Here is a 27,230-nt window from a genome sequence, read left to right as displayed (position 1 = left end):
TTCCTGGAGCCAAATATATTTCTCCTCAACGACCAGCAAGTAAACGGCACTTAAATATCGGAATAAACATCTTATCCATAACAGTCTTTAAAACGGGGACTTTTTTAGTTGTGATGTGCAATATATAGCTCTGTATTAACTCTAACGTCCGACGCGTTGAAGGTATTTTTATAGACAGTGAAGTCGCTGACAGCTCAGGCTCCTCATCACGGCGTTTCGTTCAACCTACATCTATAACATAGTTTACGTTAAGTTACACTGAAAACGCTGCTTAGCTGAGTCCATGTATCACGCGGAGTTACTACTGAACGGTCCCATTTCCTTCTCAAATGAACTCTGCGAATGTGTTCGTGGTGAAAAGTCGAGTCTGTAAGCTAACCGGCAGCTGGTCCCCTTTGCTTTCAATGCCGGCTGAAATGGAGGAACATGTGACGTTGCCATAAGGGTTCGAATTATAACGGTGACCTTAGACGCTCTCTGCCACCGCTCGCCGCCGTAGCTAGAGGACTATCAAACTGTTCATGATGCACCAGCAGGGCTCGTTGATGCCAGCCTTGCTTGATGATGTACTCTGCCAGTGCCGGTCGGCCGAGACCCACTCGGGGGTCGACCCGGGCGGCGGAGGCGTGCATGCCGAGGACGCCTCATCAGTTTCCTCATCTAAACCAGTCTCCCGACGGCCCGTGGCCGGCGACTGGCACTCTGACCCTGACCATTCAGCGCATCCATGTGACATATGTGGAGGGCCCGAGCAGGAGCATAGACTGAAAGTACTGTTCCAGGTCCTGGATGTGAACGGTGATGGAGGCATTTGTGTAAACGACCTAACGATTGGGCTGAAGAAATTAGGGGTATATCGCACCGAGCATGAGCTCATGGTAAGTGGACATGTTTCAGCTCAACTGTGTAAGGTGTTCGGTTATGCTCTTTTTATTTTCCCTGTCGTTTTCTTGCTCCTATTTCTGTCTTATTGTTTGCATGTACAATTGATTTGAAAATTAAAAATGCATTTCCCATTGGAGGATAACAAAGTGCATAATTAAATAAAAAAAGAAAATATGAATGCTGGGAGAAAGGAACAGGGAACAGACAAATGTTGGGTGTCATTTAGTCTGCAAAGCAGAAAGTAACAGGGACAATGACATGACAACAGGAAACAACACAGCAGCAGCAAAAATGAGAAAACTTTAAACAACAGTACAAAAGGACAAATGTATAGTATGACAAAACAGTTTACGTATTTTGTTTGAAAACTGAAAACCTATAAGCAAATACAAATTTTAATCAGATATATTCAGATATGTAAGTAATTTAGTTAACCATAATACCGTTATTTGTAGGCCAAAAGACATTAATACATATTGGTGAAAACTAAGTTTAGTTGAAAAGAAATGTTTTCATATGTCTAGGATATAATTGTTGTTTTAACAGCATTGTAGTGACTATATTTCAGAATGAAGCAAGTTCTAACTACACATTGGAACAGAATGTAAGTGAAACAGTCAATGAGCACTTTATTAGGAACATCATACTAATACTGGTTAGGGCCACCCACTGCTCTGAAACAGTCCCAATTCTCCATAGCATGGATTCCACAAGATGTTGTAAACATTCCTTTTAGATTCTGCTCCACGTTGACATGATTGCATCACTTAATTTATGCAGATGTGTCAGCTGTACATTTCATGCTGCCAATCTCCTGTTCTTCCACATCCCAAAGGCGATTTGATTGGACTCAGATCTGATGATTGGGGAGGCCACTTAAATACACCAAGCTCATTGTCATGTTCATGAAACCAGTTTGAGACTACGTTTACTTTGTGACATGGTACATTGTTATGATGGAAGTAGCAATTAGAAGATGGTAAACTGTGGTTGTAAAGGGATGCACATGGTCAGCAACAATACTCAGACTGTGTGGCATTCGAATGGTGATTGATTGGTATTAAGGGGCCCAAGGTGTGCCAAGAAAACATTCCCCACACCATTACACCCCCACCACCTGTGCTGTTGACACAAGGCAAGTTGGGTCCATGGATTCATCCTTTTGATGCCTAATTCTGACCCTAACATCTGCGTGCCTCAGCAGAAATCCAGACTCTTTGGACCAGGCTGTTTTTCCAGTCTTAAACTGTCAAGGTTTGGTGAGCCTGTGGCCTCTGCAGCCTTAGATTTGTGTTCTTTGCTGACATGAGTGGAACCAAATGCGGTCTTCTGCTTTTGTAGCCCATCCACCTGAAGGTTTGACAAGTGCATTCTGGGATCCTTTTCTGCTCACTACACTTGTAAGGAGTGGTTATCTGAGTTATCATAGCCTTTCTGTCAGCTCAAACCAGTCTGGCCATTCTCCTCAGACCTCGCTTATCAACAAGGTTTTTCCGTCCACAGAACTACTCACTGGATGTTTTTCGTTTTTTACGCCATTCTGAGTAATCTCTAGAGACTGTTGTGTGTGAAAATCCCAGGAGATCAGCAGTTCCAGAATTACTCAATCCAGCCCATCTGGCACCAACAATCATTTCACGGTTATAGTTACTGATATCACATTTTTTCCCATTCTGATGTTTGATGTGAACATCAACTGAAGCTCCAGACCTGTATTTGCATTGATTTTATGTATTCCACTGCTGCCACATTACTGGCTGATTGGATAACTGCATGAATAAACAGGTGTATATGTGTTCCTATCAAGTCCTTGGTAAGTGTATAAGTAACATCGACATCTAATAAAAGAAACTTTGATTTTTCAACCAAATTTAGCTAGCTTTTAACTTGATCTAAAAATCACCAGGACACTTCTGCCTGGAAATTTTGAAATTTTGAGCCCGACCTTTAGGCCTGATATTTAAACATTTGAAGCAGCTAAAGTACCTATGTACATAACTGCCTCTCCACAAGCTATGGAAAATTAAAACATAGTTGTGTGTGTTGTATTTGTTGTGAGATACCTCGCAAGCTTAAATGCACTTGCTCTGCTATTTGGAGTCTGATGAATGATTCTTATTATAGTGTAAGTAAAGTTGTTTCCATGATATTGTACAGAACATGTCTCTCTACATCACCAAATTAGGAATTACAGTAGAAATAAAGTAGCCACTGTTGTCATATAATGTGTATCCAAATCTTGACACACAGGCTTTGATGGGGATACTAGGGATCTTTATTTTTCAAGGGGATTCCTGCTGAAAGGTAGTGGATAATGCAGCATGAATAAAACAACCCTCAGGTCAGTCTCCATTGACTGAATGAATGTATTTATTATGGGCCCAGGAAACAGACTTCACACAAGAAAATTCATAGAATTTGCTTAACTATTCCTTCCCCCACCAGCCTCTTATGCCGAACTGCAAGGTTACAGTTTGTATCTTCTCTGAATAACTAACTAATTCAAGTGAGAACAGTTTACAATAAGTATATCTCAGACACTGAGACTCTACAACCTACAAGCGGATCAGAGTCGTGGAAATCCCTGCTGCTATGAAAATGTCTCTCTTTGAGGATAGTCAAAAAATCCTGGATAATGCTACCTTCTACATGCTGTTTGACATTATGGCAAATGTCCAAAACATCAGAGGTCACATATTGAACCCCTGATAACAATTCACTGGTTCAGGCTACTCTATCCTCACAACTTGAAACTGTCGGGTCACTGAGATTGGAATTGCTTCAGTGTCTCTCTCAATAATATTTTCATATCACCCGACAGCTCGAGCTTTTCTTTGAGGACATTTGTTGACAGCAATAGTTTTTTTTTCAGTATAATGTACGCTACATTGCAGTGAATATAGAGGAGGTACACCTGCTCATTAATACTTCTGCAGTACCTTTTAAACAGGTATTTTTACTCAGTGTGTATTGTACAGTGCACTCCTTTTTGTTATAGGCAGACCTGTTCCAGCCAACAGAAAATTAACAAGTAGAGAAATAATATCTTTTGTATCACAGTGGTCTAGAAGTAAACCTTTGAACACACAGATGGTTGAACCTTAAAGTACTGGCTAAAGCAGCATACGACCATGTAGGGTGCCACTCCTGTCAGTAAAGAAGCAGCATATCTGTGGATCCATCCTGCCTTGTATGATAGATACAGGTGGTTATAAAAAGGTTTAGAGAATGGAACACTTTAGCCAAGTTATGTATTTAGATTCAAGAAACATCAGTGGGATGTAATAGGTTTGTTTGCTGCTGTTTTTCCTCCTGGGCTATTTGTTAAGCTTCATTTAAGTTAGTCTCATATGACATTTGGGCATCAACTGGAATGCAAGTACAAAATTAAGTCGTGTTATTTCGATACTGATGCTTGACTCTTATTAATCATAACTTGTGAATGTTCTAGGCCTTTGTTGATTATGTTATGGATTCAGAAATGGTGAGGTATCTCCAGGCTTTTAAGTAACACAGCTGATGGATTTACTGGAAGGATTAGTTAAATTCTAAACAAATATTAAACACTATAAATAAGGAGATGTGTGCTGCTGATACACATGTACATAGAGTACAGATGCTTCATACACATGCATGCACACACAGCATGATGTAGGAAACCCACTGATACACTAAACCTTAACTGACAGCAGGTATTTTGACTGGCTGGTGTTCTTCTCCATGCTACAGTCCAAGGTCATGAATATCCCTCCAAACATGCATAGGCCTCAGCACCCATTAATGTCCAAATGACTCGAAAGTGGTGACTCATTCGTGACATACTGTTTGTGTAAGCAAAACAAACATTTTTGCTTCTTTAATTTTTGAGTTATGAAAAGTAAGATGTCACATAACTTTGCTTGCACAGAGGTGCACAAATGATGTACAAATGAATGAGACCACATTGGAGTTATTTGGGTGTTAATGGGGTGTTGGCATGATTGGCCTATGCTTAAAATTTTAATATTTAATTTCTTAAAAATGGGTCAAGCACAAATGTTTACTTTGTGTGCACAAACATCCACAAATGAACGGATAGTTATTTATATCCTGGTCACATGGGGTGCCAATCTCATGGAGGTGCAATGTTTGCACAAGTTTCAGTGATATTCCGTACAGACATCAGTAATACCGTACACCATTTGTTTAATTAAACGCTCAAACTGAGTAATTAATGTGAAATATGCAGGTATTACGGTTGGCTACTGTTAATGCATAGGCGTACAGGATGAACTTCATAATTGATTGGACTTTTCATGAAACAAATGTGTATGGCTTAGATGGTTATACTCACTTTCAATTGTACCACAAACTTAATTAGCAATATTATGTTAATTGATTAATTGTTTCAAGATGTCGTTGGTTCCCGCTGCTAATATGAGAATTTACAACTGTACTTTATCTTATATGATAAATATGAAGTTAACAATATTTTTGGATTAGGTAAGGATGATCAGAAAAATTAAGTGAGCAAGTTTAAAATGTCACTTTGGGCTCTAGGAAATTTTAAAGGGCATTTTCATTATCGTATAGACCAGAGGTTTTCAGACTGTCAAGGAGAGTTGAAGTCGGGGGGCAGGGGTGAGAGAGACAGGTTGGAGCTGCAGCAGGCGCTGTGACACACAGCTCATGGAGGCAATTAAGGTACTTTAAAACACTTAGCAGCCAACTGCCACAATTTGCGTCAGAAATCACATACCTTCCCAGAGTTATAACTCAGTCAAATTTGAACACACAGACATGATCCATGTGACTTAACACTTTCTCTAACCTTGTTAAAAAAAATGTAGAAATATATAACTTTATAAATAAAACTACTTTGAAATCTGAAAAAAAGATGTTCCAGAACTGGAGAATCATCAGGTTTTAAGTTTTCTTTTAGTATTAAAGTAATCCAGTGATAGTTGTCTGTACATCCATGGATACATTGCAAAAAGAAACTGCAAATAGCTAATTTAGCATACTTTTAATGGTGATGAAGTGTGAACTAATATAGGCTATAAAGGTTCAAATTGTAGCCATAATCTGTAAGAAAAAAAAAGGGGGGGGGGGGCGTTGTTTCAGCTTTGTCTGAGAGCAGGTCCTCAGTATCAGACTTTGAAATCCCTATTATGGACCAGACAATTAATCAAAAAAATAATCGTCAGATTATTGACAAAAGAAAACTTAGTAGAGCACATACCTCCACAAAAGCATAACAATCTTACACGCCTGTCTAGCTCTATAATAGAAAAATAAAAGGGAAAAAGAAGTGGTCTGATAAAAAATGATTTGTCATAAAACATAGTAAGTACAACTGTGTGTAATGCGGATTCAGCATTTTCTTCCAACAGAACCGGATTATCTGGATCTGTACCAAATTGTACAAATTCATAGATCTCAACACCATAGATATGTCTGTTTTTTTTGTTTTTGTTTTTTTTTTTTACATCAAGTTCCATACATTATTTCTATTCTTGGAAATTGACGAAAAATGCCCTATCTCACAATATTAAGAAAAGATAAAATTTCTGAATTCCTTTAACTGGATCTCCACCAAAACTTAATGGGTTCTTCCCTTGACCATGCCCCATCCCTCCACCAAGTTTTGATGCAAATCAGTTCAGTACTTTTTGCGTAAACCTGTTTACATATAAACCAACCAACCAACAAACAGACACGGATGAAAACATAACCTCCTTGGTGTAGGTAATTAACCACACCAAGTGTGTCATGTGTGGTACCCAGCCACTGTGGGACGTGATATGTTTATAGCCATGTAATACACCCCCCTTCCATGAAAAACAGTGTAACAGTAGTGTAGCAAACTGGTACACTTCCTCTTCTTATAGTGTGTTATACAGTATGTATGAGGGGTGAGTTCGAAATGAGATACAGGCCTTTTTCCACGAAGAAAACTCTAAAAGCCTCCCAAGCCCTACTCACTGATAATGTACTGCTGACTCACTGCCATTAATCAGTAAACTTCAGACAACAGCTTTTATACCTACAGTAGACCTTGAGCTCAAAGCTGCTTACTGCAGACCAGTGGAGATAGACAAACAACAAAAGTGCATCTGAAGAAAAGCCATAACTGAAGACACTCTATAACCACAAAGACACTAAATTGAACAGGGAATACTGTTTGATGCAATAACAAGGTCACTTTGAAAAAACAGAGTGCGTGCAAAATCCAATAAATCTGTTATTCTTATCAGAAAAAAAGATAGCATAGTTCTGTGCATACATAGGTTGAAAGTATCCTAGACAATTGCAATGGACATTTTTGAGTCAGTTCACCAACATTTCTACTCCAAAATACGTAAGACTAGTCAAACTGGGAAATTTTTTACAACCTACCTGATCACCTCAACACTTGGTTTATAATGTTAATTTTTTTAGAAATTGTGATGAAATATATTCGTCAACCTTTTCTCCCCGCGACAAAGATGAGACATTGACGATGTCATGAAACAGCTCAAATTCAAGAGAAAACATTGGAGACCAGACATATAATCAAGGATTAAAGTAAAAGATGGATAAAAAAAGATAAAAGTAAAACTAAATTAACAAAAATCTAATCCGAGAACTGGCATATCCAGCCCTCTTATATAAACTAGCACTTAGGAGAAGTTGTTTCAGGTGTAGCTCATCCTCCTTGACACACCTCTGCCACTCTGACCTGCATCATCAAACCCTGAAGTCACTCTGCACAGAGCTTGATCGCGACTGGGAGGAGGGCCTGCCTTAGTTGCTACTAGCTCCAATAGAGAGAGTTCAGATAAGCACCGGATTCAGTCCAAATGATCTGGTTTTTGGGCACTCTGTGTGCGGACAATTGTCAGTTTTGCTGAGCCCCAACAGAAATTGGTTGACTCTGTGAATGGTTTTAGGCACACGCTTTATGTGGCCAGGCAAATGACAAAACACAGGTACAAAAATCACAAAAGAAAATGAAATCACTGTTTGACTGTAAAGCAAAACAGAGGCAGGTCATGTTTCTTCTGCCAGTTGTGGGTTCATCATTTCATGCACATTTTGCTGGTCCATTTATAGTTAAACAGCAAGCCCCTTGATCTCACTGCCTAAAGGAAAATCTAGATTGTGTCGCGTCAATTTGTTGAAGCCTTATAAGGTCCGTGAGTTGTTGTTCTCTGGCCTACAGATGGTGTGTTGCAAGTAAGTTTAGACAACTGAGGCATTAAAGTCTTTGCTGGTAGTTCTTGGGCACTTAGATGAAGGTAAGCGCAATTAACTATTTTCACTTATAAATATCTCCCCAGCACTGTTTTCCAAAACGCCGTCGCAAACACATCCTATTGAACGCAACATAGATGTTGGTGATGCTCAACCAATTAAGCAACACTTTCATCGTTTAACGGGATAAGAGGGTACAACGAAATGAAGAGCTTCAATATATGCAAGATAATAAAATAGCTGAACCCTCCAATTCTAGCTGAGTGTCTCCATGCCGGTGAAAAAAACCTGATTCCAGTTCTTTGCCTTGCGTTGACCAAGTAGGCTCAGCTAAAGTTGACCAAATTGGACTACTTCAAGGATGCTTGAAGGCACCACTATCTCCACGGGCCCAGGAGATAAGTGTGTTTATAACTCCTATCCATTTGTATTCTTATAGAGTGATGGCCTTTGGTTTACGTAATGCCCCAGCCATGTTCCAGCGGCTGAACCGTGTGGAGGCAGATCTGTCAGGTTGTGCTGTTTTTGTTGTCATCTTCAGTGACACTTGGGAGGAACACCTGCAGAGGATCCGTGCACTGTTTGACAGGTTGGTGTGGGCACAGTGAATTTGGCCAAGTGTGAATGTGCCAGAGCTACAGTTACCTACTTAGGCAAAGTGGTTGGGCAGGGGGAGGTTCGCCCTGTGGAGGCCAAAGTGGAATCCATCAAGAATTTTCCATCACCTGTAACCAAAAATGAATTGATGCACTTTGTTGGCATGGTGGGGTATTATAGAAGTTTTTGAAAGAACTTCTCTTCCTTTGTGATGCCCTTCACTGACCTTTTTGAAGAACAAATTTTTTTGGTCAGCCAAGTCCCTGTGTGCTTTTGAAAATGTTAAAGCTCTCCTGTTTTGGCGACACTGCAGTTGATAAACCTTTCACATTGCAGGTTGATGCCAGTCATGTGGGGGCAGGAGCAGTATTGCTGCAAGCTGATGTTTGGGTGGAGAGGCCAGTAGGGTTCTTTTCCAAAAAGTTCAATTCTTATCAGTTGAACAATTCTGTCATTGAGAAAGAGGCCTTGGCATTAATTTCACAAAATCCTAGTCAACGTTTAATGAGATTAGCAGTATTTTTGCAGCCTAATCATTTGGATATCTACCATACGAAAGGTGCTGAAAATGTAATGGCTGACTCCCTTTCTCGCACTGACTCCCTAGGTCTGAACCTCTGAGCCAAAATTGAAAAATACTGAGTAGAGGTTTAGCAAAGAAATATCGTAAACTCCTGTGAATGATGAGTTTCGATCGCTATATATTTGAAAATGAGTGCGGTTTCACAGACTCCCACTCAATAATGGGTGCTGGGGGAGGTGGGCCGCCCAACTTTGATGAGACGGCGTTATCTTTTTTTTTTCTCTTTCTTTTCTTCTAAATTTCATGATGTAAATAAGTCCCAAAAGGTTGACTTTAGGTCAGCAATTGCCTTGCAAGGTTCAGGATGATTTAAAACAGCAGAGGCGTGTTGAGTCATTTCAACCCATGAAATGCCGATTTTTATAACTTCGGAAAGAAATGTCAATATCAACACCAGCATTGATGTGTTTCATCACAGTACAGTCAAATGATTTAGTTTACAGTTCAAAAAATATGTTTAAATGTGCAGTACATCTTTAACACTCTGGGTTTACTAACCCTACTGGACTGCTGCACCCCCAAATTAAATAAAGAAATCAAAGGAAAAGGCTGACAATATTCTTGATCAACTATGAATATATCAACACATTGTGTGTGTATCCAAAGCCCAATAAGTCTTATTTCTCTGTGCCATAGAGCTCCATTGTTATCAAAAGACTACTAAAAAAAAAATTAAGTCATACTGTTACATGATTGAAACGTTCCTTCATTATCATTCGTTCCCAAAGTGGGTGCCGCAGTACTTTGGGTTACCTTGAGGATGGGCCAAGGGCCCCACAAGACTGATCATATCATGGTTATTTTTTGTTTGAGTAGTGTTAGCTAATAACTAACGTGTCCAGCTGTTTTAGGAAATTACTGAACCTCCTCAAAATGAAACTATTTTTGAGGTTTTTTTTAAATAATTACATCTTTAGTAGGAACCATTGGGCCTGGAGCTGAGAGACAGTGTAGGGAGGTCACAAAGTCTTGAGAGATGGAAGTTATTGGTTTTGGTCCTTTCATGGGATTTGCTGCAAATAACCCCTCATGCAGGAGGAGAAAGATTTGTTATAGTATTTGGAAGTAGGGACTTCTTGCAGGGGTTACAGTGAAAATACTGTAATAAGCAGAGCTTCTGTTTCTGTCAATGATCAGTTACACTGGGATCAATATACTCAGGGAGCAGTGCAGTCAGTAAAACCAGACAGCACAAAGCAGCTGAAAGTAATGAGGATTTTTATGAAGAAATGGAACTAACTTTGCTGTATCACACTGTAGTTCTCCCAGCTAGAAGAACCCAGTACGTGTCGACAGTTAAAATGTAGCAGAGCTCGGTCATTGGGTGGATGGAATTGTCTGCTGGAGGCTGTGCTTTGAATGACTCAGCTTAGTGCAGGAGGATAGTTAGGGGCGGACGGGGGAGGCATCACTCAGCAGATTTTCTCCTGTGAGGGAGGTGTGATGGAGGGAAACCCTGCGCTTCACCCTCACCCCTCCCTCTACTCTGACAATTGCTGGCATAAATTAATTTCCGTCCTGTCTTTCATTGGCTGAGGGGCTTGTTCTTTGCCTCTACAGTGGGACCTACCAGTATGGGCTGCAGTGATTGGTCAGACTCGGCTGCAGTGAGGATGCAGGTTTCTGAAGATTCTCTTTGCTGCATTTCTCTGGCTGCAGATACTGAATACTGAAGCTGTCTTAGTAGCAAATCCTGTCTGTCTGCTGCTGCTCTCATTATTTAATCATTCTCAACATGAGATATTTACAGTGTGAAATTCTAGTTTGATAAATGGACGACTAATCATGCCTCAGAAGTTGAATGAAAAGAGTTTACTAGGAGCATTTTTGTTTTTATCCTGATGCGTCCGAACCTGCGGTGCCGAGCGTGGACATCTGTCAACTGAGTGATTTTGATGAGAAAAAGATCCAGTAAGAAGATGAGATGCTAAGCTGGAGCAGTGAAGTAGAAGAAACTGGAGGAGGTTTCTGCAGCCCCTCGTTTTCGTCAGCTGATCTTTCTAAACTTCTTCTGGTAGTTCAACTCTTTGCCTTCATCCAACAGACACAGTTAAGTGTTGTTGTTGTGTTTGAGTAGAGGGCAGTCACCCAGACACTGTAAGCCCCAGCTTGAGGATACTGCAGAACATGCTGAGTTTCCTGTGCCAGAGCCTATTTGGCAGTACACAGTGTAAGCCTGCTGAAACCCAGTTGCCAGGTGACAAAGAAATTGGGGATACTGGGAACTGCAGAGAGGTGCAAGCTGCTCTCCAGGGAAAGACTACACGCTCCTCTGACAGTAAAGAAATCAGCAGGAGTAATGTTACTCCAAAGAAGACCACAGTATTAATCATGGTGGCACCACCTACAGATCTTCAACAGGTAGGATAGAGGGTGGCTGTATTCTCTTGTCCCACTTACAGTAATGACCTTGGAAACAGTAGTTTGTCCCAAAAATACATCTTCACTTAATTTAGGATCCTTTTATTATTCTTCATATTTATTTACTGTTAAGTTCTTGGAACAACTTAACCAAATCAGTCATGTTCTGCTTTAAGATTGAAGTGTTTATGAAATTCATTTCAGGTTCTACTCTGTAGAGAAAGTCACGCTAGTATGAGGCTCTAGGAATGGCAATGTCTGTTGGTCCATCGCTTTGGTTCTGAGTGAAATATCTCAAGTATTAAATGAATTTCCAGTAAAATTAGCCTATATAGAGAGGATCAATCATAATAAGTATGTTGAACCCTTGATTTTTTTTCCGGCACCACTATCAGGTCACAGTTTTAAATTTTCCTTTAAGATTTCTCAACATCTAGTGGATGATTTTGTTCTCACAAAATTTTGTACAGACATTCATGGTTCCCAAATGATGAATCCTAATTACATTGATCTGAATTCTTCAGCAATAGCTGCCATCAGGTTGATACTTTGGTTTTGAGTGAAATGTCTTGACTGACATTTGATGGATTGCCATGGAAACTTGGTACCAACATCCATATTTTCCTCAGGATAAATGTTTTGTCATTGTCAGCATGTTAGCTTGTTGACGTCAGCATCTAATTCAAAGCATCACTGTGCATAATTACAGCCTTACAGACCAGCTAGCATGGCTGATGACTCAGTCTTGTTAACCTTTATTAACCAAGTGTTTGTTCACTGAGCTTAAGGCTCTGGTCAAGGAACACATTGCTTCTCTCTCAGACATTTACACTTGGAAGCTGCCAGGTACAACCACACACTGATGTTTGGCACTGAGCAGCTCCGCTAGAGGTGTGAAAGGATATGTGCTGTGTTCAAATGTGCCCTTGAGCAAAGGAGAGACGAGCGCTGCCTTTTCACTTCTTTTTTTGTGCTACTCTGGGGATTAAACAAGATCATTTGGTCTGTTTTTTTTCATTGCTTCATAAGGACAGTCCATCCAACACTAATAATGTGCCGAAAATTGTAAATAAATTTGCTTCCATCTTATTTAGCTCCTTAATGTACATAGTTTTTGCATTTCAGTCAAAGCATATCTGCCATATGAGAAACAGAAAATACTTAACCCTATTATCCTTTTATTCTTATTCTTTATACAACTAGAATTGCCTGCTGACTTAGAATTAGCCTGAATGATGTAACATGTTGAAATGTAAAGGTCAGAGTAACAAACACACTGACACTCAGTGTCAAAGAGACATTACAGCTGTTGGGTTTCCTCTGATCTATGGCCAGAAAAAGCCCAGCATTATCTAACCATTTAAAAGAATGCATTCACCCCTGGTCTGCTCACCAAATGCACACATGCATGTCACCGGTTATTCAGTGTTAAACTTCAGTGTCTGCTGTGTCTAGTAATTCATTGAGTAGTATAGGAGTGCTCCACTCTGTGTTCATTACAGGTCATTGCATTCCAATAGTATCTAAAGGGAAAAAAAAAAATCTGTACTTTTAACTGTAACAAACAGCTAATCTTTTTTATCAAGCTAAATAATCACAGTACATCTGTGCTGATAGATTGCATCCTTTGTTTATAAGAAGGGTTGTACAGTTAAACTCATCTTCCTTAAGTCACTTGTACTCTGTGAAGTGTATTTAGCATATTAGTAGTTGATGATCCAAGGGGAGGAAAGTGCTCTTTAATCTCTGTGAATGGATAAGATGACAGACAGGCTGGTTTTGAGGTGGGCGGGTGTGGAGCTCCCAGTGCTGTATATCTTTGCTTCAGTGACACTGGTTTTCAGGAATATTCCACAAAAAGCAAACAACCTGATAGTATATGTGCACATATACTATGTGCAAATATACTATATGCACATATACTATCTGCACTATTTCTTGGTACTTTCAGTTAAATGAAACTTGATGTCTGTGTCTCTACATCTCAATGTCCAAACTGGACAACAATGAATTTCAGTATTTTTAATCAAATGGATTACCATCTTTTCAAGCTGAGTGTATTTCTCCTGTTGCATGAATTTATGACATACAGCATCATACATGGGAAAAGGTATAAATAAAATCATGCTTTGCTTTCATTCTGATGCTGTAATAAACTTTTAAGATGATTTGCCAGACAGAAAATTTGGTTGGTTTTAGTAACAAAGCAAACATCTTACAAACCATTTTTTAAGTTACAGACCCAGCTGATAAAATAGTAGGTCTAAATGAAAGAACGGTGTGCATTATGGTGTGCTTCAGTCTCTTCTGCAGACTACCAAGAAATGGTGCCGGAGTCTGAAATGTTCAAATTCTACATATCTTGTATATGTTCTTTCAAAAACCACGCCACTCTATAGGGACTCTTTAGGAGCACAGACCTCGGACTGAAGGGGATCTCAACAAACAAATAAAAGAACCGCTGATTTTGCATGTTCAGCCCATTTACTACAAATCAAACATATTTTACATTTTGACCTACGACTCTGTAAAGCATACCATTTTTTTTCACGGTGGTTTTCTCACCTTTCAGGCAGACTTTAGTTTCACTTCATTTGCTTAGGGGATGAAGCAACTTCTGTTGGACCAGAAGTGGCTTCCAAACTGGATGTGATGTCAGAATTCCTTCTTGCAGCTAAACACCTTAAACTCAGGTTTTAGGTGAGCAAAGATAAACTTTACACTTTCAACCGATTAATTTACAAACTACCTTCGTGTTTCAAACTCTGAACATACAGTGAATGCTGTGAACAACCATTCAAGAGAAGTAACAATGAACAAAAAAAAAAATTTAAGCCAAGGGGGGGGTTTTAAGTACAGGATCTTATTACTTCTTTCAGTACTGCAGTTACATTACCGTGCCATGAGGACATTGTAACTTTAAAACCAGATGTCAGCGGCTAAAACATGCAAAAATTTCTGGTATAATCCTTTAGGGTGATTGTTTTTTGTGAAATGTTCCTTGTAAAACACATCCAGTCCCTCAAACAGTGGCCTGTGGACTGGTCTCATGCTGTCAGTGCAGTGCTGCACATGCTGATTTCCTCATGCTCCCTCAGTTTTACCCCCTTGTTAGCAGAGCAAATCATTTGGCAAAGTGCTGTCCGAGACAAACCTCTCAATTTTCTCTCTGCCCTGCACAGCCAGCAGTTTCTTCCCCCAGGTAGCTATTTATAAGTGTATATTTATTTTCCAGCTAACTATAATTCCTCCTAGAAATCCTTCCAGCCGGCTTGGCAGGTTGTATTGGCAGAAAGTGCCCTGGATTGTCTAAGATGACTAATATCCTGATATGGTTGATGGGTGTAAAGTGGTCTAAACTGCACGCTGAGTCAACAGTGCACAGATGGTAGGAGATTGTGGAAGTTCTTACCTCTGCTGCTGTTTGTCACATCACACTATCTATAAACAATACGGCTGTCTTTAATAACAGTGGTGAATTAGTTCAAGCCGATATCCTTTACAGATAATTTTACTGTATATACAGCTAATACATCATGCTCACTGAAATGTGACATTGCTTAAATACAAAAAGGAGCCAGCATTTTTATGAGCTGCTTCCAGTCGCCGTAGCTGTCTCTGTCCCCATTTCCTCACTTTCTCAATAGACACAAGTCCCTCAAATGTTTCTCCTGTTTCTTCTCTCCTTACAGAAAATAGTGAAAGCAGGGGACAAAGACCTGGATGGACAGTTAGACTTCGACGAGTTTGTTCATTATCTCAGAGACCACGAGAAGAAACTCCGGCTGGTCTTCAAGAGTTTGGACAAGAAGAACGATGGTAAGGAATCTTGTGAGAACTAGTGACTTACTTTTCCGGTCTGCTGTGGGGTGCTGAGAACAGATTGGACCAACTTTACTTCCATGAAGTTGGAGAACTCAGAAGAAAGGTAAAAGAATAATATCGAAAGCTGAAGATGCAGAGGCCGAGATGTCCCGAGTTTTACTTGTTGGAATGGGTCAAGCTCTGAAAAAAAAAAATCTCGATGCTACAGTTCCCATAATCCAATATCTATCATCTTTTCATTAGACCCCTACTGCCTGCTAAATGCCCACCTTGGGGCTTTTTATTTTTAATTTGTAATGTTCAAGATGACTTCATCAGGGTTATTTGACTTGATTTGATTTTTATCAAGTCTGCAAAGATAGAGATTAAACTGACCTTTTATTTGTAAAATCAATGGAGTTTCATTTTCAATTGATACTAATAATTACAAAATTTCTGTATTGTAGGTCGGATCGACTCACAAGAAATAATGCAGTCTCTGCGAGACCTGGGAGTGAACATCTCTGAGGAACAGGCTGAGAAGATTCTTAAAAGGTGAGAATAATGCTTTAATCCATAGTTGCTACTACACTTAATGGATCCACAAATGTGTTCAGTCCCTGTTTTTGAGTGTGTGTATCTGTCGTGTCTCCCTCATTTTTCATTTTATAACGTCTCACGTTTGTATACACGTGAACTGAAACAGAGGAGCTATTGTAGGAGTAAATGATACCCCTGAAGCAAACTGGACCAGTTTTTGTGATATCTGTTAATTAAGTTAAATTGGCACTCTTTTCTCTAATCCCTTTCAGACATGCACCACTTTACCTAACTGTTAGCACTTTAACATGATGGCGTCATGTCTGACACCCAAGCGCCCGAGTCACTTATATGTAAAAGTCATGATATCACTTATTCTCATTTCCTGTATGTTATTCAGGCAAGAGGGGTATTTTTAGGGGTATGTTAGGTACAGGTGTCTCAGCCTATCACAGAAGGTTTCGTGCTGCTTGTCCCTCCTCAGCTCCACCCGCGTTTCCAATTTAGGATTTTCTAGCTCAATGCTGTTATGCCTCAGTGTGATCCTTTTCTAGTTCCTCTAACCTCCTGCGTGTCTGTCTGTCTCTTCTTCTCTCTGGCTGGTCTCAGAATAAGGAGGGGTAATATCTGGGCCCCTATCTTGTAGTAAGTACTGGCTTCTGTAGTCTGCTTGCTCAGCCAGTGCTGCACTAATCACCACTGCATCGTCTAATTGAGTTACCAACTACTACTTTTTTCTCTTTTATTTCAATTTTCGAAAAATACAACTAATATCACATTGGCAAAACAAAGGCATGATGTAATGTTGATTCTCTTGTAGCACACTGTGCTCAAGTGAAGCATCTTGCTACAAAACAGTGCTCTTGAAGTCGTTGGAACAAACGTCACCATTATTGGGAAGTAACTGTGCATGTGAGCAGATAGCTTGTTCTTCATATCGTCTAAAACTGTCACATTCATAAGATTTTGCATCCACTGTGTTATCCTCCATCCCCAGTATGGATAAAGATGGTACAATGACGATTGACTGGAATGAGTGGCGGGATTACCACCTCCTGCATCCAGCAGAGAACATTCCTGAGATCATCCTCTATTGGAAGCACTCCACGGTACACAGTCTTCCTCTCTGCTCAACAGCAACACGGCAGCAAACATTAATTCAGATCTTATCTTTTCTACTTAATTTTAGTTTTGCAGGCAGTTGCCAGTGTAACTATATTAAATGACAACATTAAGACACTTAAAGATGCTAGTTGCACGTGGTCAGAATTTAAAACATTGATCATAATTTTTCTATTTTTTTCTGCTTGAGGTAGTTATATCAAAACCAAAATGCTGACCTTCTAGCCACAAAAAGAGTTCCTGTACTATGTACTATACTTTCAGCCAAAAAGTGGCTGCAAAAAGCAGAAATTTGCAGAGCAAAGCTTAGAAAACAGCAGATTTAAGCTGACCTATGACTGTGCAGACAAAAAAAAAAAAGGTTTTTCTGTTTGACTGGCAATAATATCGACTAGGCAGATTAAAGAATAATGAATGATTCTGCTATGTAATCCAAAACAGTTGGCTTTCCTTTACTGTGGTGAGTCTCTTTACAGCCATCTGAAGGCAGCAGGTATCGGTTCCATCTGCAACCTCTAAATTTTGTACAATCAGGACCAGAATGTTGCAAAGTAACCGCACATCAGCACTTATGTTTTCATTAAACTGGTCCTTTTTGATTAATAATTCTACAGTTTCTACCGCCAATAATCGGGCATGTCGGATGCTGACACATTGAATATGGGTCTGGCCAAAGTGCTCAACATTTTAATCAGAATACAGGTAAATTTATCATTGTATGATAAATAAATCGGCACTCTATTACACTCAGAAAACATGATGATCGTAAGATCTTCAACATGTACAAAGTCTATTCAAAAGTGAATTTAACTTAAAAGAGGCATCAGCCTGGTCCTGGCTGTATATTTGAGCTACTGTATTCATATTTTGACGTCCCAGACAACAATAAGTTTCCTCTGAGAAAAGCTCTATGGGATTCCCAAACTGTCGGTGTGTCATGCCAGGGAGAGAGCTGTGTTTAAAGGGGATAAAAGAAGTGAATGTGATTGGCCATGTTTGTCACAACCTCTAAGACGGGCTCCCAAAGTCCCAAATTACGCTTGACACGCCCCTGGCGCACAGGGCAGGATGCATTTGAGGGATTCATGAAAATAAGGCCCCAGATCTCCCACACGAACAATTCATGTTGATTTCTATACTTCTTCATGGTGCTCTCTTGTCACCAACTCTGGCTATGTACTCAGGCTTACAGTGTCACCGGACTGAAACACTCTGTTTCCTCCACAGATCTTTGATGTTGGGGAGAGTTTGATGGTGCCTGATGAGTTCACTGCAGAAGAGAAGCAAACAGGAATGTGGTGGCGACACCTGGTGGCCGGAGGAGGAGCCGGGGCAGTGTCTCGAACCTGCACCGCACCACTGGACAGGCTCAAAGTACTCATGCAGGTAACACACAACACACATCTCATGAATGAGGGCGTATTTTGGCAGCTGACTCTCAGAGAGGCACATTGTCATTATTGACAAACTGAACGGACGGATGTGAACTACAAAGCACTGTGTGAGTACATGCTGACTGTTTGTCCTGCCCAGGTTCATGCCTCTAAGAGCAACAGCATGCATATTGCTGGGGGCTTCGCCCAGATGATCCGAGAGGGTGGTGTGAGGTCACTGTGGCGAGGGAACGGCATCAATGTCATCAAAATTGCCCCTGAGTCTGCTATTAAGTTCATGGCCTACGAACAGGTATACACTTATTGGCTCAAATCAGTGGTTTATTTCTGTCCCATTGTGTGTTGCTGCTTAACAAAAAAAATTGTCCTGTCTGTTAGATTAAACGATTAATTGGAAGTAACCAGGAGACATTGGGCATCACAGAGAGACTGCTGGCTGGCTCTCTGGCTGGAGCAATTGCTCAGAGCAGCATCTACCCCATGGAGGTGAGATACCTGTGAACACAGCCAGAATGAAACAAGCAACAACTCGCTTTAAAAAAAATACTCTAAGTGGTATTGTATTAATTCTGTAAATGTTGTGACTGACTGCCCATTTTAACTTTTAGCCTTGAACCCATCATGTGAAACTGTACTGTGACCTCTTATCTGGAGGAAAACAGACCTTCACGTGCAGACTCACAGACCTTCAGTTATGCACAAAGTGTGAGCAAGTCATTTATGTAAATGAGGTTCATAACACGCAACTTATTTTAATGTGAAAGATAATGCACGGCATTCGTATATTAATCTATGTTTGTTCAAGTATGAAAGATTTTCCACGACTCTTGGACTAGAAGTGGAGGTACTATCATCTGTCAGAGGGCCTGACATCACTTCCTGTCGTCTCAGGTCCTGAAGACACGGTTAGCCCTGAGGAAGACGGGTCAGTACTCGGGCATCTTGGATTGTGCCAAACATATCTTCCGGAGGGAGGGTGTAGCTGCTTTTTACAAGGGCTACGTCCCCAACGTGCTTGGCATCATCCCCTATGCTGGTATCGACCTGGCTGTCTATGAGGTGTGTGTGTGTGTGGTTGTTGTTGAGTGATAACTTCTCTTTTTATTATTTTCTAGCTCAGTCTGACTCCTTTGCTCCTCTCTGTCAGACTCTGAAGAATTCATGGCTGCAGCGCTTCGCCACGGACAGCGCTGACCCGGGAGTGTTTGTGCTTCTGGCCTGTGGCACCACTTCCAGCACATGTGGGCAGCTGGCCAGCTACCCACTTGCCCTGGTCAGGACTCGAATGCAGGCACAAGGTCAGTCACTGCAGAACTCTGCTGCATGGTACAGTTGCTCTCTAATAAAAGGATAAGAAGAAATTATTCAATTTCAGGAACACCCCAACTGATTGATTACCTGGTAGTCAGTTTATTAGATGGTTTGATTGAAATGATCGGACCTCATGCAAGAACCATTTTGTTTTTCTAATCTTAAATCTTAATTTTTTCTGTGTGTTCCAAGTCAGATTCACTAAACCCCTGTAACTGTACAAATGTGCCAAAATCCCTCGTTTTAACCTGATGAAACAGGTTACAACACAAGGCTACTTCTTATGTTCCATTAGTGGGCAAGTTTCATTCATAAAAACATCACCACTTGTAAGTTACATTTGTACCTTTAAAAAAAAAAAAAAAAAAAATTAAGCACAAGAAAATTGGTGAATGCAACAAATTCTCTTAAATCACACATACTTGCCACTGAAGAACAAATCTGTTCATACAAGCGATTTAGCATCCCTTTTCTTTAATTTCTGATTTAAATAACTGAAGATAGTTCTTTAGCTTTTTTAGCCAACTAAAGCCAATTACTTCCTCGTACTGAAGCCACATTAATACCATGTATCTTAACAGCTATTACAGACGACTGTACATTTAAACTGCTTTAACTCTCTCTCAAGTAGATTAACAGGACAAAACAATGAGCCGTACACAAAGAATATTATTTCAAAACTTTAGCCTCAATTTATTTAGATACACGTGATGAGCACCACCAGTTCAGTGAGGTTTAGAAACATTTGATGAGTTGGCTATTTTTGATTTGAGTGTCGATCGAAAAGCACATTTGTCACCTAAGGTGTTTTCAGACAGCAAGCTGTTACTGCTATGTCTGGCAACACTGGTGTTCCGTATTTTTAGCAACAGCAGGATGCCACTCTATGACCATGGCAAAAGGTTGCTTCAACCTATAAACTCATCACATAGCACAGTGGATTGTAGCTTAAATTGGAGAGTATTTGACAATATTAACATTGCATTAATAAGGTTAATTAATATCATGAACAGTGTTTATTGGCCCAGACTGGATAATTAAACTTTGAAGATAATTTTGCTGCACGACCTTTTTGTTTGTTTTTATTTGCAAAGCGATGTTTGTTTGTTTACAGTGTACTCATAATTCAGGAAATGCAGATGGTAGAATTGGCTCCTGCATCATTTTTTGGTCTCTGCAGTTGCCATGGTCATGTAGAAAGCTGCAGCATCAAGATAAAAAAAGTTTAACCATCATTAACATAGACGGCAACAGTCGTAATTACAAACAATGGAGGTGGTGTCTGAAAACACCTCTCGAGTTTTAATGTAAAATGATTTTATTGTGACTTAAAAATCCAGCTAGGAGCACCTTTAATGGTGCATCGTGTGTGATGTTCGTGGACTCGTTCATCTGTTTAGGTCCATGTTGCTGTGTGTGCACTGGGTAGTGTTTCATGAGCATGTCCTCCCTCTGTCTTCTTCAGCTACCCTGGAAGGAGGCCCTCAGATGAACATGACGGGCCTCTTCAGACACATCATTAGGACAGAGGGGGCCACGGGACTTTACCGAGGCCTGGCACCCAACTTCATGAAGGTCATTCCATCTGTCAGCATCAGCTACGTGGTTTATGAGCACCTCAAGATCACCTTGGGCGTCCAGTCAAAGTGAAGAGGGAGGCAGACGGAGAAAATCAAGAGGCCAAAGGTTTTTTTTTTTTTTTGCTTATCTTTTGTGCTGAAGATGAACTGCTTTAGGATCTAAGAAACAAGCAGCTGAAATTCTACACATTTAAATCAAATTATCAAATTCCAGGGTTTAAAGGATAAAAGTGAGATGATGTAAATGAAGAGGAATGGAAGTTGTAAGTGGACAGACTGATGAAGACTTTCTGGAAGGAGGAAAGCTTAACTGAAGCAATTACCGGTATTGTTTGCTGTTATTTTAATCATTCCTTTAGCAACTCAGAAGAGCTGTAGCACCTGTTAACAAATTCATAGAAGGTGTTTACTTTGTGTACCAGTAAACTATGACTGTTTGTTTTGGGCACTGACAGTGCTTTGGCAGGAGCAATCCTGCTGGTCCTTGTAAAATAAGAATCCTTGTCTTGAAGGGCTTTGCTAAGGTATATCATAGAGCATTCCCCATATCTCCTTAATGGAAGACTGGGACACTTCTAGTCATCAAAAGTACAGTGACTGTGCACAGAGCTGAGGTGGATACAACCTTTGCAGGTATGTAAATTACCTTGCGCATGTAATATGCTCCGTTATGCTGATTTTAGATGTTTGCCACAGCACAGCATTGTTCACCTCCAATGTGATCAATGGTGACTATATGAGACTTAAAATGAGACTTAATTGAATTACGAACTTAGTAGAAATATATTCAACTGCAAGGTTCTAACAGTTCAAGAGCTATTTCATGTCTACAAACTTTACTGTGGCCTGACAAAATCCTTTGTAGTGCCATCGTTTATCCTTCCTTCCATTACCTTGCATGAAGACAAAAATCTAAAAACATTAACTTTCAGTGCATAGGCTTCCTGCAAACTAATAGATGATAGGCCATGCATATAAAAAAGAGTCACAACTAAACTGTCACAAATAGTAGTAGTAGTAATAGTGAACTTTTCCATTACAGACACTCCAACCTTCCCCACAGGCCTAAATGTGAACTTTTCAAAAGTATTTTGTCATGAAGTTGTTAATGCTTCCAAAGGGATGAATCTTGAATGTTGAGTCTAGCACTACCTTTCTATTAAGCTTACCCTACCTCTGGTAAGGATCGAGGAATCGCATAATTGTCATTACATTGTTTGTTCCGTCAACTGCTTGCTGTGGGGTGTCAGGAACATTGCAGCTAGTGAGGAAGTTTTGACGAGCAGGTGAAAAAGGTATGGATGTAGATTCATAATTTATTTTAATTGCAAAGCTGAAGATTCTGTACAGTGAACTGTACTGAGCTGTCAAGCAGTCATACATTGTGCACTTCGAAGGTCCTTGATGTAAATATGTAGAGTACTCTACTACTACTTGGCTGAGTTTTGCCTTAGGCAGAATTACTCAGTTATGGCTGTTGAATTTCTCAACTTTTTCATTTAAAGCAAAACTTTGGCTGAACAGTGTCCACTTTCCACTTTGGCCACAGCTGAAAATTGCAGGATAATGGGACAATGAATTTCCTTTTGTTTCCCCAAATTCTCCTGAGTCGGTTGCTTGAAAGACGTCAGTTACATTCAGTCAGCAGCTTTAAAGAGTAAAATATGACCACAAGCAGAAAACAACATGTCTTCTGGTGAGGTATAGTGTGTTTACTTCTTGTTCTACATTCGTGATAAAACCACTCAAATGTTTATCTGTAACCTGATATACTGCAGTGAACAGTGGCACATTAACAGAGAGGTTATAATGTCAGTGAACTGACTCAGTAGTGTCATTTATACAGCATATCTATCTACAGCTTGCTAACATTTGCTACTGGTCATACCAGAAAAGTTAAGACTCTAGCAGCAAAACCCCTGAGTGTGTTGAACTTTGAGAGGCGTGTTTTGTTTGTTATTAATTCAACTTTTTAGGATAGAAAATATCTGATCCCAAAAACAGGTGACAGGACATTTTACAGTGTCAGAATAAGAAAATAATATAATTAAACAATATGTAATTAACAAAATTAACCTTTTAAAAATCTCATAGATATAGAAAAATATATAATCAAAGTAATAGGGAGTTTTTTGTCGTTGATGTTGATGGGGAGGGGGTTGGTTGTTTGTTTTTTTGTTTTGTTTTTCTTTTCCTTCCATTAGATACCACAGAGATGAACTCATCAAACATTACACCAGTCTTGTTTTGCTTTGGCAGCATTATCTTTTCGGTACCAACAGTATAATATTGTGACTGTTATCATAAGTTCAGCATGTTTACCTTTCAGTTTCCCTTTTGACTAGATTAATGACTACAAGAGAGACTTTCTGACAAGGATTTACAGTTTAAATTACAGTTAAAAGCTTTTCAAATGCTGTTGAAAGCTGGATCTTTAAGGAATATTTCACCACCTTGTTGGCTTGAGACATTTCCCAGTCTGGTACAATGTAAATCAACACTCCTTTATGTCACATGGCAGGAGATCCAAGCACAGGAAGCTCTCTCTGCCTGACGAATGCCTGTGTCAAATGGTCACACATTCCCGTTAGTGCCTTGTGTGCCAAGCCTCTCTTACATAAATGCACCAAAACACTATAAGAGGTTGAGTCTGTGGGACACTGAATGCACCTTAAAATACGCTGCTTTAATTCCTGTTTTTGTTTAATTTATTACTGTATTTATTTATTTATTCTTTCAAAAAGGAATAATGAGTGAATTTGTGATGTATTGGTTGTACTGACTAATTTCATTTTCACGTGGCTTTGATTTGATTTGATTTTAGAGTGACCTGTGGTCTTGGTGAAAAACTGAGGCTCATGGTTTGTTTTTGAATGATAGAAGTGACTTTAATGTATGTCAAAGCCTCAGATACGGGGCCTGAAAGTGTTCAATAGTAAATAAATAAGGGGGGGGGTCATTTATTATTTAAAAATATATAAATGAACCAATTTGTGAAGTAATCGCTGGACGGTTAGAGGGTGTGGATAATGTATCCGGTTGTGTATGGATGCTAATCGTTGCCATGAAAAATGAAGAACAGTAGTTACCTGACGTAACTCCAGTACTATGAGTGTAACGGGCTTCGCTATTGGTTAACCCCCTTTGAGGCTGCGCCTCGGCACCCTGAGTAAGATCTTTGCACTCACCCTAGCGCATGCGCTGCTCGTCTCCCTTTGCAACTCAGCAACATCTACTGAAAAGGGGGCCAGCTAAGCCTCCAGTCAGAGGTCTACGCACGTACTCATAGAACTGGAATTACATCCAGTAACCACTTTCTATTTAGTATGCGCTCCACCCAATAACGGGCTTCGCTACTGGTTAATACAGAAGGTGAAGGCCATTAGGAGACTGATGTAGTCCCAGCTATACCCCAGCCTGGACTCCTAAAGGCCAGCAACTGACTGGGTGAGAGAAAAACCAAAAAAAAGGAGCCTAGTCCCACAGCTCAGGCACCGCCCCAAGAGCGGGCGCGTTCAAATGGAACGCCTCGCCCGAGTCGGCGCCAAAGGCAGGCACATGACCGGCCCTCAACGAGCAAAGATGGCGATATGCCCACGTCTTTCAAACACCCTACGAACGAGGCGAATTTCCACCTTTATCTCGGCGACAGTCACCGCCACGTTGACTATAACCCTAGCCTCTCACAAGGTGGCAGTGTTGACAAGGACAGGTTGTCCGGAAAGCCAGCCAGGAAAGCCACGGCGCTAGCCAGTGCCACCACCTGAGGGGCACCAGTGTAGCAGTTGGTTGAGCATGGTGGCTGTAAATCTGAGCCTCTGACAGAAGGTAATGGCTGACCTACGATATTAGCGACTGAATACCACTTTTTTTTTTTTTTCTTTTACCAGGTTCTACAAACTTTTTTTTCTCACCCCGGAAAAAGTCAAAAAATGTCCTCCCTGTCCCCCTGTGGAAATTTTGCATATGGGCAGTGACAACATCACTGTCCTGAAAATAGATGTGAAATAGTTATTGGGGAAAATGCCATAATGAAATAAGAACAGACTTTTGAAATAGGACATTTTGAAATAAAATTTTCTAATATGATATAAAAATGAAGTCTTATAAAACGTGTGTGAATAAGATTGATGATATAACGTCATAATGATGACTTGGGTTTTAATAATTCCTTAAGTTATTTCACAAAATATTGTTTCATTTAAATATATTACAATTCTTCCATGTAACAATTTATTTTAGAATTACTCATGTATTTTATTATTGAACATTTTTGGTCTCCATACAGAGAATTTACCTTGGGATTTCACATCAGCAGCAGTTTATGACGATAAAACAGGAGGCATTTCAGCTGCAAACACTGCTCAGACATAAGAACAGCTGACTATCAAGAATAAACACATTCTCGGCAGTGAAAGATACAATCTGAACAAGATCTCTTCATAGTGAATCAAGTATATGTTGTGGAAAGTACTGTAATAAAAGGACGGATGTATTCATTAAAAGCCCAGTTCCCCTGCTGTACAAACCAATGTGCTATACAATCTGTGTGTCTCTCTGGTAGAACTGCAGTCTCACATGTTGGACTGTGCCTTTGACCTTCAGAATGCCAGGATGCTTTGTCAACTGCCTTACTCCAGCATCACATCTGCTTTAGAAATCATGCTGTGTCTGCTAGCAGATGGAGAAGAGATAATGGGCTTACAGTTGCTGATTTGAGTGTTGATCCTCTTTCGCAGGTTTGGAAGCAAATGTCTCAGTCCATCCCTCCTTCCTCCTCTTGCTTCCTGGCACGAGTGTTACTCTGACCCTTTGCTCTGATATCATATATGCATAATTTGTGACACAGAATTATGTCACCCTGTGGCTGCCTTTTTAAATGAGTTCTGTATTTTGTACAGTTTAAAGTAATTATCTAATGTCTTAAAAGTAGACCTTATGTTGTGGCAAATCAACATACAGACAATGCTAGTGGAACTTGATACATTTACTTGATACAAGAATTTATAGACTATACAAACTGAAGGCTACAATGTATATTGGTAGCTGGTGGCATAGTTTACAAAAAGTATTAAGTATATATATTTCTATTTTATTTTACTATGCTAGCTATAACTGACAGAGATGCAACAATTGCATATGTGATTACATCTTTCCATGTTTGTTAATGCATCCAATGAAAGAATGTTATGTTGAAAATATTTATGCTTGTATGACATCAGCTGTTAAATAAACTAGTTCAGCATTGAACATTTTGAGTTTTTTCATTTGGCTTCATTTGTTATTGATCTTGGTGCCAAAAATCACGCCTGAGTTTGCACCTCATGACAAAAGTTTGTTATTTCTGCGTCCAAAAGTCTGAGTGGTCCCCCATTTTTTATTTATTATTTTATTTTTTTTTAACTTTTCAAACTTCAAGCCTTTAGACCCAACCAATCAACTGACTTTATTTATCAAACACACAGCTCAATGGTGGGGGTGAGAGGAGGGTTCTGAGCAGATCAAACCACTGAACCAAAAGATGTCTAATTTCTAAGTCGTAAATACCTCTAGGAATCATTCTGAGGGAGATGCTTGTCCGTCAGATTGGAAGGATTTAGGTGTACACAAGTGTGTGACCAGGTCCTTAAAATCCTTATTAAGTAGAAGTCCTGCCCTCATCCTTTCACTTAGTAAATGTACTAAAAAGTATTCAAAATAAAAGTACTAAGTTCTCCGAATGAACCATGTAAGAATTGTATTATATATATATATGTTTATTATTGCGGTGCTGTTACGCTCAACTACGTGATATTGAGAGGTGTTTCGAATTTTTCTGTCCTTCCCGTTTACATACTG

The 27,230-nt window shown here is 39.9% G+C and overlaps 1 protein-coding gene across 7 annotated transcripts; it reads left to right on the top strand.

Moving 5' to 3' along the window:
- Nucleotides 1-26,642, top strand: slc25a25b (solute carrier family 25 member 25b). 7 transcript variants are annotated; one of them, XR_005709674.1, is made up of 11 exons: nt 1-878; nt 15,334-15,460; nt 15,913-16,000; nt 16,983-17,094; nt 18,335-18,493; nt 18,641-18,793; nt 18,880-18,987; nt 19,393-19,560; nt 19,649-19,799; nt 21,278-21,717; nt 26,132-26,642. XR_005709674.1 is itself a non-coding variant. In XM_040157285.1 (11 exons), the coding sequence occupies exons 1-10, from the start codon at nt 522-524 to the stop codon at nt 21,460-21,462; spliced, it is 1,608 nt and encodes a 535-aa protein (XP_040013219.1). In that variant the 5' UTR covers nt 1-521; the 3' UTR covers nt 21,463-21,498; nt 26,132-26,642. The 7 variants fall into 7 exon arrangements, 4 of the variants coding, with proteins under 4 accessions (XP_040013219.1, XP_040013218.1, XP_040013217.1 ...); XR_005709673.1 differs by having other exon boundaries at nt 21,278-25,220; XR_005709672.1 differs by having other exon boundaries at nt 21,278-25,220; nt 25,998-26,642.
- Nucleotides 26,643-27,230: the final 588 nt, after the last annotated feature.

Source organism: Xiphias gladius, chromosome 20, assembly GCF_016859285.1.
Source record: "Xiphias gladius isolate SHS-SW01 ecotype Sanya breed wild chromosome 20, ASM1685928v1, whole genome shotgun sequence".
NCBI classification, from domain to species: Eukaryota; Metazoa; Chordata; class Actinopteri; order Istiophoriformes; family Xiphiidae; genus Xiphias; species Xiphias gladius.
This window is presented reverse-complemented; position numbering and strand designations above follow the sequence as displayed.

What these genes read in the sequence shown, in the direction of transcription:
- slc25a25b (XM_040157285.1), top strand. Translation starts at nt 522, where the DNA reads ATGATGCACCAGCAGGGCTCGTTGATGCCAGCCTTGCTTGATGATGTA. An exon ending in GCTGAGAAGATTCTTAAAAG is followed by an intron (nt 16,001 to 16,982) that starts GTGAGAATAATG and finishes CTCCATCCCCAG; the next exon opens with TATGGATAAAGATGGTACAA. An exon ending in GCAGCATCTACCCCATGGAG is followed by an intron (nt 18,988 to 19,392) that starts GTGAGATACCTG and finishes CTGTCGTCTCAG; the next exon opens with GTCCTGAAGACACGGTTAGC.